This window comes from Chionomys nivalis, chromosome 3 (genome assembly GCF_950005125.1).
Source record: "Chionomys nivalis chromosome 3, mChiNiv1.1, whole genome shotgun sequence".
In the NCBI taxonomy this organism is placed as follows: Eukaryota; Metazoa; Chordata; class Mammalia; order Rodentia; family Cricetidae; genus Chionomys; species Chionomys nivalis.
The window spans coordinates 37,142,593-37,156,347 of record NC_080088.1 but is presented as its reverse complement, the minus strand read 5'-3'; the positions used below and the strand labels follow the sequence as shown (position 1 = coordinate 37,156,347).

Sequence of the window (13,755 nt, the reverse complement as noted above, 5' to 3'; positions counted from 1 at the left end):
TTGTGTATAAAAACCACTTATGAGTGAGTAATATGATATTTATATTTCTGGGTCTGAGTTACCTCATTCAATATGATGTTTTTTAGATCCATCCATTTGCCTGCAAAATTTAACATGTCATTATTTTCTTCTGCTGTGTAGTACTCCGTTGTGTAAATATGTCACATTTTCCTTATCCATTCTTTGGTCGAGGGGCATTAAGGTTGTTTCCAGACTCTGGCTATGGCAAACAACACTGCTATGAACAGAGTTGAGCACATGTCCTTGGGGTATGATTGAGCATCCTTTGGATATATACCCAAAGTGGTATTGCTGGGTCTTGAGGAAAGTTGTTTCCTAATTTTCTGAGAAATCACCACACTGATATCCAAAAAGGCTGTACCAGCTTGCATTCCCACCAGCAATGCAGAAGTGTTCCCTTTTCCCCACAACCTCTCCAGCATAAGTTGTCATCAGTGTTTTTGATCTTGGCCTTTCTTACAGGTGGAAGATGGAATCTCAGAGTTGTTTTATTTGCATTTCTCTGATGGCTAAGGATGTTGAGTATTTCCTTAAGTGTCTTTTAGTCATTTTAGATTTCTCTGTTGAGAGTTCTCTGTTTAGGTCTGTACTCCATTTTTTTATTGGATTATTTGTTGTTTTGGTGACCAATTTCTTGAGTTCTTTGTATATTTTGGAGACCAGTCTGATGTGTGGTTAGTGAAGATCATTTCCCATTCTGTAGGCTGCTGATTTGTCTTGTTGGCCATGTCCTTTGCTTTACAGAAGCTTAGAAAAGTGTAAATTCTTAAAACATTTTACATGCCATATTCCATAGTCTTTGAAGTGTTGAAAATTATCTATCTAACTGAAATATATCTCTGTATATCTAGAAAACCTAACTAACATAACTACAAGTTTGACTATTTTTATAAATGACTACTTATTAATGTGTATATCTTAATTATACATTACATTTTTAAATGAGTTGTATAAACATAATATCTTAAACAAGAGTAGAAATATACATCTAGCAAAATTGACCTTAAATTTGTATCAATAAACCAAAATCCATACCAGTGCCAAGTATTCATCTCTCCTTAAATTATTTTTCCCGGGGCTATTTTATGAGATTATTAAATATGAAATTGAAACATGTGACGCGTACTTAGTGACAGGTGGCAGATCATCTCACAATTAAAAATTTTTCTGACAATTGTAGGCTGGGCTAAATGGTGTTCAGATGGCTTATTGAGTCATTCAAGAAGGAAAAATTTCTGAGTCCAGGCAGAAGTGTCTGTCTACTAGCTCTGTGAAATAGTCTTTAACGATCATCTGCTTAGCTTGACCAGAACCGTACCTTATATGGTGACTCATTTCTCTGTCCTCAAATGGCTGCTTTTTTTTTTTTTGGGAAATCAGGCTGTGGAATACAAAAGGCAAGCTTTAATTTATCTACCCTCGCTTCTCCTTGTCCACAGCACAAGCTCATGAACATACTTCTCTCCTCTCAGCTAAATGTAACTTCAGCACTTCCCTTGCCTTAATGTGTTTTTCTAATTAGGTTTAACATTAAAACCAGCTGCTACCAGGGTGGGTTTTTTTTTTTCACTTTTATAAAGCATTGGAAGATTAATTGACTCATTATGTGGAAACAGGAGGATGTAAATTTAGGGAGCTTTTTGTTTAACTCGGGTTATAAATTGCAGCTCATTTTCTTTATTTATGTTTTCCCGCCCACTATGTCTCCTATAACTAAAGACTTTTTGTTTCAGTCTTCCAGATGATGATTTCTTTGTTTCGCTAAAGTCAATTCAGCACCTCGATTCTGGCAACTGAGTTGAAACAAAAGCTAACATTATCAAAGCTTCTTGCGGTCCCCACATGTCACATAACATGCCTGAGAGTCAGAAGGACTTGTTCCCATTCCTACCACTACCTTGCTTCAGATTTCAAACAAGAGTTCCTATTTATCCACATAAGTTCATACAGAGGTCACCTAGAGCTAGAAAGCCTCGTGTAACCTACCTAGTAGAGTCGGTAAGCATATGAAATGATACATTGTGGAATGTATTGTAATGACACTACAGAGATAGATACATAATTTCTACTTAACCCTAATTAGTCTACCCAAAGAAAAAATCCAAATATATACATTAAAAAGTTTACAGATGTGTTATTACCTAGTGATTCTTGGAATTTAATTGTCAAAGGGGTTAGTATTTAGATAACTTTTACTTGATTTTATCTATGAACTTGGTCAAAGTTCTTATAAAGGTACTATCATTTAAGATGTTAAGTCTATTGCTGACCCAACAGAGAGTAGATGTTAGGTAGCAGAATATTTGAATGGGCTCAAGGGCAGGATGTGGTATGTGCTCCTTTGTGTATTCTCGCAACAGCCCTGCAAGGTGGGCTCCGTATCTGTTCTCTTTACTGATGAAAACAGAAGTATAAAGGTTAAAGAAACACACAGAATGATGTGGAAGTGATTTCTTTCTAATCTGTTGCTTTCATTGGTTAAGTAATAAAGAAACTGCCTTGGCCCCTTTAATAGGACAGAAAATTAGGTAGGCGGAGTAGACAGAACAGAATGCTGGGAGAAAGAAGCCGAGTAAGGAGTCGCCATGATTCTCCCACTCCAGACAGACGCAGGTTAAGATCTTTCCTTGTAAGCCAGCTCGTGGGGCTACACAGAATATTAGAAATGGGTTAGATCAATATGTAAGAGCTAGACAATAAGAGGTGGAACTAATGGGCCAGGCAGTGTTTAAAAGAATACTGTTTCCGTGTAATTACTTCGGGTAAAGCCATGCGGGCGGCCTGTCGCAGCCCCGCCGCTCTTATTACTACAACAGAACTTTAGCCCTACTTTGGTTTTATGTGACTGCAGATGTTGGCATTTTAACACCTGTACTTAATTGTCACTTTGTCTGATAGCACAAGAACGGCTTTTGGCAGTATGAAGAGTAACCAATATTCTGTAACTCTCAGTCTTGCCCTTACATTCCTTGCACCTCGTATTCAGCCCTCAAGTGTCAGAACTCCTTCTACACAGGAGTTGGGTGCCCTTGACAAAGAATTCAAAGGAGACAGGCATGAGGCCAGAGAGTATCCCACAGGCACACATTGTGGAATCTGAGGAGGTCATCTCCATATGACAGTATAGATGGAAATGGAAGAGAGAGGAAATCGAAGATAACGGGAACTCAGTTCAAATGACCAAGCCATGTATTACCTTCAGTGTAAAAGAAGCCTCGAGATTCCATTGCATGCCCAGCAGTAGGGTGAATATATCATTTAGAGCTAGTATTATAGCAATGTTCCCAAGATTTCAGAAATAGCCACTAACAGCTAGGATATGCACTCATCTCTCCATATCTTTTTTCTTTTTTAAAATTGTTTTTATTGAGCTATGTATTTTTCTCTGCTCCCCTCCCTTCAGCCCCTCCCTCCCCTTTACTCTCTCCCATGGTCCCCATGCTCCCAATTTACTTAGGAGATCTTGGCTTTTTCTACTTCCCATATAGATTTGATCCATGTATGTCTCTCTTAGGGTCCTCTTTGTTGTCTAGATTCTCTGGGATTGTGAATGTAGGCTGATTTTACTTTGCTTTATGTCTAAAAGCCACTTATGAGTGATTACATATTATATTTGTCTTACCTCACTCAATATGATGTTTTCTAGATCCATCCATTTGCCCACAAATTTCAAGATGCCATTATTTTTTCTCCTGTGTAGTACTCCATTGTGTAAATGTACCACATTTTCCTTATCCATTCTTTGGTCAAAAGGCATTTAGGTTGTTTCCAGATTCTGGCTATGACAAATAATCCTGCTATAAACATAGTTGAGCACATGTCCTTTGGGTCTATACCCAAAAGTGGTATCACTAGGTCTTGAGGAAGGTTGTTTTCTAATTTTTTGAGAAATCCATCTCTCCATATCCTAAGGGATTATTTTCCAGTCTGCCACTGTTTCTCAAAAGACACCAACATGTACAGATGTTTAAGTCCTTTGTATGAAAAGGCACAACACTTGCATATACCCTATCTTAATTCTTTCATCATCTATCAATTGTTTCTAGCTTACTTCTAATGTCTCGTACAATATAGAGGCTGTGTAAATTGTTGTTAATAAGGCTTGTCCAAAAAATAATAATGAGGAAAAAGCAGTACATGTTCAGTTCACAGACAGATTGGATCTTAACTGAAGTTGATAGAACCACAGATATGGAACCCATTGACTCAAATACCCAATTGTCCTTAAAAGATCCTAAATCCAAGCTGTTCTCTAGTTTCTTCAGAAAATGGATGGTGGAAAATCATTGTAGAGGTGTGTGTGTGTGTGTGTGTGTGTGTGTGTGTGCATGCGTACGTGTGTGCATGCGTGCGTGTGTGTGTGTGCTTACGCACATGTGTTAAAACAATGTCTTGATAACCAGTATGCCTGAGTGTTTGGTTAAGAATAGTGCCCTTCTAGTTGCATTTTTGCATAACTAAGCAAGTAATGTTAATTTATTAAGATCCAATTAAGCCTATAAACTGTACTGTTTATGAGCTGTAGTGGTTGGTACTCTTTGAATATCTCTGGGCAGATTTTTATAGTGAAAGAAATCAACCTTTGGAAATATATCTTACTGCATAATATATAATAGTGATGAACTTGTGTTTGCACTTCATCCTGGACATTCTGCCACCCCTTAAAGACCTATCAAAAATCTCATCCCCTGACAGTATTAGAATTAATGGGAAGATTTTTTCACCATGAAGTGCCAAGTAGAGCAATGGATGAGATGTTTTCATAAATTTTTATTTTGATTATAAAGTCAAGAAAAAGGGCAAATTCAAATCACCAGCGCTGAACCCTATGAAGGAATCATGTCAAGCTGTTCCCAACTTCATGCGGAGTCAGAATCTGTGGTAAACAACACTATTTATGGAATCAGTGTCATACAAGCTAACTGATCCAATATGCGAAGAAGATGGTTATGACACAAGTAAGGCATTAAAAAAGGGTGAGGCAGAAAGATATTTGAGTGACAGGCCAAGTACCTGGCTAGCTGAGATTCTTCTAAGTAGCAAATGATAATTAAAAACAAAGAAATTTTTATGTTACTAAAGGCAGCATCAAGAATTAATGAGGTCCCAGACAAATAGGAAAGGAATTAGCTTGTTTTATACTGTATTATGCATCTAGAAGGCTGTTGAATTGGGTGCATATGTGTGTCACATAGAACATGCTCAGTCATTCTTGAGTCAAGTATGGAAGCTTCTCAGGATGGATTCATCTAAATTCCAACATCTGGATTAAATAGCTGGGACTCAGCTGTGCAGGATTAATCTTTATTTGTTAATAGTTGAAAGTTCTTTTAACTCGATGAGGCAATGCGATTTAAATAAGAATGACTTTATTATGGTAAGAAAATACATGCAGAGATTATGTGTAAACATGTGGATTGTGTCAACATAGATAAATGCAGATCAAATTTCATACCCAAAATTTAATGATAAAGTTATTAACAGCAATTCTCCTACAGATACAGAGAGGAAAGAGAGAGAGCCTGGGGCGCGTGGGAGGGGAATGTTGAAATTCATTCTTAGCGGAACTGGAAAAAGCTATAATGGCTGTCTGACTTGGACTGTTTTCTAAAATTTCTGGACTCAAGAACCCTGTTCCAGGAGTCCCAGCTGCCAGTGAGTTTAAAGTCCACTGTCTGAGATTGCTTCAGTTTCTATCAGAGTGTATTTCATCCAACAAGTGCCTAGACTGTTTGCTTCTTCTCTGTGCCCTCTGTGGCTACTGATCTACAGGAAGACATGACTGAGTCTACATCCTTGGTATAGCTTTCGAGCATCTGTCTATCTCTAGGTCACCAACTGCTTCATGAATGAGAAAGGCTGACACTGGGGGAAAGAGAGAAGTGGGTTTGACATTTCCAGAGCCAAGGACTCTATAAAACTCACTGAACTGCCATTATTATACAAAATGCACAATCTGGCATGCTCTTACATATGTTTCCAAAACATTGTTTCTCTTTAAAACCCTACTAGCTGAAACACAGAATAACAAAACAGACAACACCAGTTCTAGAATACATTATACAAGGAAATCCTTAGGATTTTCCAAGCAAGTGAGCAATGATGATTGAAGTAGCATTTATTAGTGCATGTGCCTTACTTATTATATTTGACGGTATGATAAATGATTCAATAGAAAATAGGGGAAATGATGAATAAAAATATTGGATAAAATAAATCACCTTCAATTGTTGAACAATGGTGTTTCTTGGTTTTGGAAAATGTCCAAAATGATTATAATGCATTTCTCAGTAAATTATTCATTTTTCTTTCTGAAGGTTCCCCAGTGCCAGTAGGTATAGATGTCCAGGTTGAAAGCATTGACAGCATTTCGGAGGTCAACATGGTGAGTTTTCCCATAGGATATTGAGCTTTTTCTAAAAAGAAGGAAAATGATAATTTTAAAGTCATTGGGTTTGGGTTTTTGAATAAGCCACTTTCCTACTTGGCCTCACAGTGGAGTTGTGTTGCTCTCCTCCCACCCCCCATTCCCTTCTTTCTCCCTCTGACTACACTCTCATTCTTTCCTCCCATTCTGTCTCATGATTTCTCATTTACGGCTTCCTGCAGCATATCGTAGTAAATTTGCTGTCTGTCACAGGTTGAAAACAAGTGTGTTAGAAAACAACCATACAGTTTGCAAACTATGAAATCTCAGCCCCAAGGCCTTGTTCATAAAATGATAAACTTCTGTGCCAAGCTTTATTATTTCCAGATGTTTCTATTGATATTAATTCCGCTTGTCTCTAAGTAACCATTATCAGAAACAGGGCATTTTAAGATTCATGATCAGTATATTTAATTTAGAAAATTTTGTTTGTCCCATGGTATATTATAGAAATGCAGAAGAGTTTGATGTTTTATTTTCCAGTGTAATACTTATATTTTCACAAAACATTTTTATTTTAAAAATCACTATTTTATTTGTAGTAATTTATTTTGTTTATATGAAAAGTAGATAATATAATTATTTTATATACATAAGTATATTAGAAAGAAAAAGAAAAAAACTAACTTGTTGGATACAAATAAATTCAAAATTTATGTCTACAGAAATAACTATACATGTTACAGCTCATATACCAAAAATATTTTTTTAAATGTCTACTCTCAAATTTCATGCTTCCAGTAAAATTCATTCACCTGGAATTATATGTTGTGAACTCTAATATCCCTACAGATTATGAAAAATAAATAGAAAATATTTAAAAGCTACTTTTTAAAAATTTCATGAAAATACACATATAAAAAACTTCAAAACAAGAGAAAATGAAGTATCAGGATTAATGTAATGTCTATTACTGGAATGTCTATTAAATAATAAAGTAAATATTTTTACATAGATGTGAAATTTAAAAGGAAAATACATGATAGTGACCTTTTATTCTCAGTTCTCCTTTTAGGTTTTCCCAGTCTTCTCCCCGACTTTACTTTTTCTACCTTTTTCTCTTCTTTAACTTAGTTTCATCATTTTTAGCCACTTTTATATTTTAATGGCCTCAACCATACTTTTTCCATTTCATTTTCCCTATTTTTAATGTATAAGGACTCTCTTTGTCTGGGTAACTTTCCAAGTAGTTTTGCATTTAAGTGGTTTTCAGCATGGAGGGTATTTTACTACAACAAGAGTTAAGGCTGGGGTGCACCCACACACTGAGACAATGGGGATGTTCTATCAGGAACTCACCAAGGCCAGCTGGCCTGGGTCTAAAAAAGCATGGGATAAAACCGGACTCGCTGAACATAACGGACAATGAGGACTACTGAGAACTCAAGAACAATGGCAATGGGTTTTTGATCCTACTGCACGTACTGGCTTTGTGGGAGCCTAGGCTGTTTGGATGCTCACCTTACTAGACCTGGATGGAGGTGGGTGGTCCTTGGGCTTCCCACAGGGCAGGGAACCCTGATTGCTCTTTGGGCTGACAGGGAGGAGGACTTGATCAGGGGAGGGGGAGGGAAATGGGAGGCGGTGGCCGGGAAGAGGCAGAAATCTTTAAGAAATAAATAAAGAAAAAGAAAAAGGAAAAAAATTAAAAATAAGATAAAAATGGAATGCACTCAGGAAAAAAAAGAGTTAAGGCTGGGCCCAGCTTCTGTACTTGCATACTTGGTTTTCAGATGGATTTGTTTGACCTCCTTATTTTTTGTTAATTTTATCTAGTCTGAGTTTTGATGAACCCTTTCCTTTATGTTTGCATGCCAAATCCAGGCCTTTCTAAGGTACATTTCCAGTGGTCCTTTTCTGGTTTTCCCTAATGGCTGTCAGCATCTGTAGGGACCAGAAGAAGCCCTGAATGAGGGAAATTCCAAGTAACTATTCTGTTGACAGAAACGCAGAGCCTCAGACCCAAGGAGTGATGGCAAGGGTCCATGAGTGAAATATTGACAGTATGTGCAGAAAAGTTCAGCATAGCCTTATACCTCCACCATCATTTACAACCTTTAGATTGCTCCCCTACAGAGACAGTTCCTACAGAGATTAGCTAAACCTGCCCCCTTGGTCCAGCTGTGTATTATAAGCCCCGCCTGCTTGTCCATCTGTATGTAATAACCAGCTTCCTTGCTCAGCTGTGTGCAAAAACCCTGCTGTTCGTTCAAGTCTGTATAATAAACAAATTGAGGGTCCTTTATGCACAGGCTTCTTCAGCAGAAAGCCCAGACTACAGAATCCCAGATGTCTGCTTGACCATGTGGGTATTTGTCTTTTCTTCAATCCCAGGAAGCACCAGTCAGGTTTGTCCCTGGAACCCTGCTAGATGAGTAGCAACCCCCACCCCCACTTTTGTTGTCTCTTCTGCCCTCTTTACATGGGTTTCCTTTGTTTTGATTATGTGTGCGTGTAAATAACAAATACTCTTAGCAGGCACCCAGCACCAAGTAACGTTAAGATTATGGGTCTTTTGGATGTGCTTTGCATCTTAGTGCCCCCTGAATTGATTTGACTATGAAGCCTTCAGATGGATCCTGTGCCCGTGTGTTGGTCCTAGACTCCAGGTGCTGCTTTGATGTGGGATTCTCCTCTGTATGCTGCCAATACTATTGGTTAATAAATAAACTGGCTTGGCCTGATAGGGTAGAACAGATCTTGGCAAGGAAAACTCAACTGAATGTTGGGAGAAAAAAGGGCAGAGTCAAGGAGAAGCCATGTAGCCCAGCCGGAGGCAGATGACAGAACTTTACCTGGTAAGCCACAGCCACGTGGTGACACACAGATTACTAGAAATGGGTTAAAATAATAAGTAAGAGTTAGCCAATAAGAAGCTAGAGGTAAATGCTGAAGGAGTATATGTTACGTTGCTCTGGGTCGGCTAACCTTGGAGCAGGCATGATATTTCAAAGCCTTTCTATCTTGAGCTATTACTGTAAATAGCATATAAACTTTTGTGCGTTTTCTGTATGGGCCTGCTAGTGTGCACAGTGGCCCCACATCTTTGGTGTGTTTGTTTTTATACTAAGAAGCAATCAAAAAAGATAATGTGAACAAGACAGGAATTGAGACATGGGGAAAAGATGAGTGCCAGGTATTTGAAAGCTGTATGACCATAGTCAACACTTTAAATATACTTGAGAAATTGTTTTCCATGTTAAAAAAAAAAAGGAAGCTAGAGCTAATTGGCCAAGCAGTGTTTTAATTAATACAGTTTCTGTGTGTTTATTTCTGTTCTGGGTGGCCTCCTACAACACTGCTTCTCTCTAGATTTAGTCTCTCTTTTCATAGAAGTTGCCCAGCTGGTCCTTAGCATTATTTGAGATTGCAACGGTTAGCCTGGTAGTAATCATCTTTCCTTTTCCACATTAAACATCATAGCCTGGACTTTTGCGCTGGGGTGTTAAAAGTGTTTTAAATTGAAATGTCAAAGTTGTGCAATTTATGAGGTAGACACGTATAAAAGCAAAACATGGCTATCTTCTCACACTTTCCTGCAAAAGTACTCAACTTTCTTCTTGTTTTTTGAAATACACAGCATATTGATGATGAAAAACACACACCTGCAGTCAGTTTTCTGTGTAATACCTCATTGGGACTTCCTGTATAATACCACACTGGAACTTCCTGTATAATATCACACTGGAACTTCCTGTATGATATCACACAGGGTCTTCCTGTATAATATTAGGTGAGGTCTTCCTGACCTGTTGTAACTTAGCTCCTGTTTATCTACCTTTTCCCACCTCCCTATTCCTCTCAGGCTCTAGTAACCAACATTCTACTCACAGCCAGGATGAGATCAACTATTTGAATGTCCACATATGGATCTTCCACATGTGTGATATTTTCCTTCAATAAAATCAAGGGCTACTTCCTGCATTAACAGGGGAAATTTGAGTTATTTGCATTCTAAATTTTGTTTCCAGCTGAAGAAAACTGTTAATATCTACAAGGGATTCTACATCCATGAATCCTTATAATTCATTCTCTTTATTTGAAGTTTCACATGTATGAGCTAATGAAATTTTCAAAAGTTGCTTATAGATATTTAAAATAAAACTTTTTGATATATAGTCTGTAGTATGTATACTTATTTTTGTAGAAATAACTTTGAATTTAGATTTTACATATGAATAAATATGCAAATACCACAATTAAGGATAAAGTATGAGAGAGAAAGTAAGAAAGGAAGCAAAGCAAGGCTTTCTTTTTGGAGACAGGGTTTCTCTGTGTAGCTTTGGAGCCTATTGACCAGGCTGGCGTCAGACTCACAGAGATCTGCCTGCCTCTGCCTCCCGAGTGCTGAGATTAAAGGTGTACACCACCACCGCCTGACTGTAAGACTCTCTTAAGGGAACTAAAGAATATAAGTTCCTGAGTCATATAACTCTTTCAGCTGTTTATTTAATCATATATCTTTTATAGTTTTTTTTCCTCCTAACTGAATATAAACTTCAGGAGGTATGAAAATTCCACATGCAGCTAAACAAAATCTTCTGTGTCCCAATCTGATCTTAAAATTTTCTTCACCAATATCTATTTAGTTCACAAAGGCCTTAAGTTAAAAATCATTCATTTTCCCAGCACTTGCCCAAATGATAGTGGCAAGGACCTTCCTAAAATATGGCTTGAATATCCACGCTTCCTGACCCGAAGGCAGCTCTTATTAATACTTCTTGTTGTCTATTGAAATTCTAAATTATATTTAAGTCATTCATAGTGATCTAGCCTATACTTAACATCTGCTTCTTCTCTACAAACCCCCAAACTAGGTATTGTCTTTCTCCCCTAAATTAGGTTTACTTTGCTGCTCAGTATCAGATAAACATAAGCTGGTTTCATCATGGCCAACTAGAAAATACTTTATAAATCTGAGTGACCTCCATGTGTTGTACCTCACTTTGTGTGAAAGGTTAGCCTTTTTCGTGTTCTCTACATTATCCTCCCATCCGTTTAGCCTCACTATGAGCTCCTTTTAAACTCTGTCTTACTCTCCACTCAGCAAACTTCAGTTTGGTGCTCAAGATAGTGTTGGTTAAGTAATACTAATGCCTCAAAGGCAGGCACCAGTGTAAGCTATCTGACTTCATAAGTTTAATGTTTGACCAATGACCTCTAGATCACACTGAGCATATCATTCCAAGTATATGCCTCTTAAGCCAATCCCCCCAGGAACCCACACAATTCCCTGGGAAATAGTGTCATGTTGTTGAAGAAATGGTTCTGTTTACTAACCTTCACTCTAAGCCACTGTCATCCATACCTAAGAGTCACAGTTAATTCTCAGCAGTCATTCAGTGGACATTTTTGGAACCTAAGAAAAACAGTGTAGCTGGATAAGCAATTGGTAACTTATTAGCAATCACCTGAGACTTATCTTCTGCTTGTACAATGAATGCCAAAATCATGTTATACACATAAGTGCAAGAAAATTTGCATTTGGGTTGTGAAAGATAAGTAAATAATTGTGAAAAGTGAAACATAATCAAGAAAAGTAAAACACATTATTAATATCCAGACCCAATGACACAGATGATAAGAATTTCTTTTCAACCAACCAAAATATTAACTGTGACATCTGAATGCTAAATTCAGATTTAACTAAATAAATTCTTAAATCTTTGTCTGTTTTTTTCCCTGTAATGTTAGTATAGGATTTTATGCCTCATCTTTATATCCTTACAGCTGGCATGCATGATACCAGTTCAGCCCCCTGAGCTGTGCAGAACTGGATGCTAACTTAGATTTCTAAGGCTCATTGCCATATTCTTACAGTTGGTGTACAAGATGCCAATTCAGATCCCTGAGCCACACTGAACTGGGAGTGCTGATAACTTTCTTCTTGGGAGTGTGCATCTCAACAAGCTTCAGAGGAGATTATTGTGCAAGCCACCATTTCATAGTAACCTTTCTATCATCAAATGTATTACCATCTGTAGCCTTGAATTTCCAACTACTGGCTTTCCACTAATAAACACTGTCTGTGTTCGTGTTCTTGTGGGACTATAGTGTATTCAATTTGGGAGATCTGTTTTTAAAAAATAACACAAAGTAATGAACATAAAAAAACAAATTTAAAAGGGAATACTTCTATAGATTTTTCTTAAATATGCTATAGTCCCAGCACCCAGGAAGCCAAAGCAACAGGATCCTGGGTTTAAATCTAGACTGTAAACTTTCTGTTTAAAAAAGAAGTAGGAAGTGGAAGAGAAAGAAAGGAAGAAGAGAAGGAAGGAGGAATGGGATGGGAAGAAGTCAGAGATGGGAGTGAAAGGGGGTTGTCGGGGAAAAGAAAGGGACTAGCTTCTTCCTACATCTCTGAGATTTCAGTGCAAACGATAATTTACAACCACGAACACCGTGGCTCTCAGGGAGTTCATAAGGCTGAAGTGATGATGAGAGCACTGGTTCACACTGGCCCCTTTCTCTGTGCCCAGGACTTTACGATGACATTTTATCTCAGGCACTATTGGAAGGATGAGAGACTCGCCTTTGCTAGCACTACAAACAAAAGCATGACCTTCGATCACAGACTGATTCAAAAGATTTGGGTGCCTGACATCTTCTTTGTCCACTCTAAAAGATCCTTCATCCATGACACAACCGTGGAGAACATCATGCTGCGCGTACACCCGGATGGAAATGTCCTCTTCAGTCTCAGGTATGAGGGCTCCTATGGCCTTTGGCATCCTTTGACCACGGCCATTTAACCAGACCTGCTGAGTCTCATGCCACACTAAACTACCAGCGCTGCTGTCAGGTTCATGACGCTAAAGACTGGGACACACCCACATTATATAATTTTCCCTGCTTCTGTTACCCAAAACTTTACGGAATTTCTTTCTATTCTGTATATTCCCACTCTGGCCATATATTGTTTAGACAGATAGAGTGGAGCTGAATTCTGGAAATCCTTAAAAATCTGACACCCAATTGTTTAGGTATATGAGCCTATTTCTATTAACCAATTCCTTCCTATCCCTGTACTCCACCAACTAGTTTAGAATCTTAAATTGTCAAATACTTTCTTCAGTTAGCTCCTTCATTTGTAATATGAATGCATAATCACAATACAAGTTAACATAAATTTCCTCACTTGTTTTTCCTTGTTAGTTTTAGTTAAAACATGTATTCCAGCACTGTGCTATTACAGGCATTTCATCTTTAATCATCCATATTTTATTGTAGCTAAATAAGTTCTGTGTGTGTGGAGCAGTTTATAATAGAAATTCTAGAAAAAAAATATGTACATCCAAGCAACT

General features: G+C 37.8%; 1 protein-coding gene across 1 annotated transcript in view; it reads left to right on the top strand.

The window, feature by feature from the left end:
• The window catches only part of Gabrr3 (gamma-aminobutyric acid type A receptor subunit rho3), a 53,670-nt gene that overhangs the window by 17,681 nt on the left and 22,234 nt on the right, over positions 1-13,755 (top strand). Inside the window, exons 3-4 of the mRNA XM_057765728.1 lie at positions 6,339-6,406; positions 12,931-13,154. Of these exons, the coding sequence (XP_057621711.1) occupies positions 6,339-6,406; positions 12,931-13,154 (292 nt within the window). The remainder of the gene's footprint in view (positions 1-6,338; positions 6,407-12,930; positions 13,155-13,755) is intronic.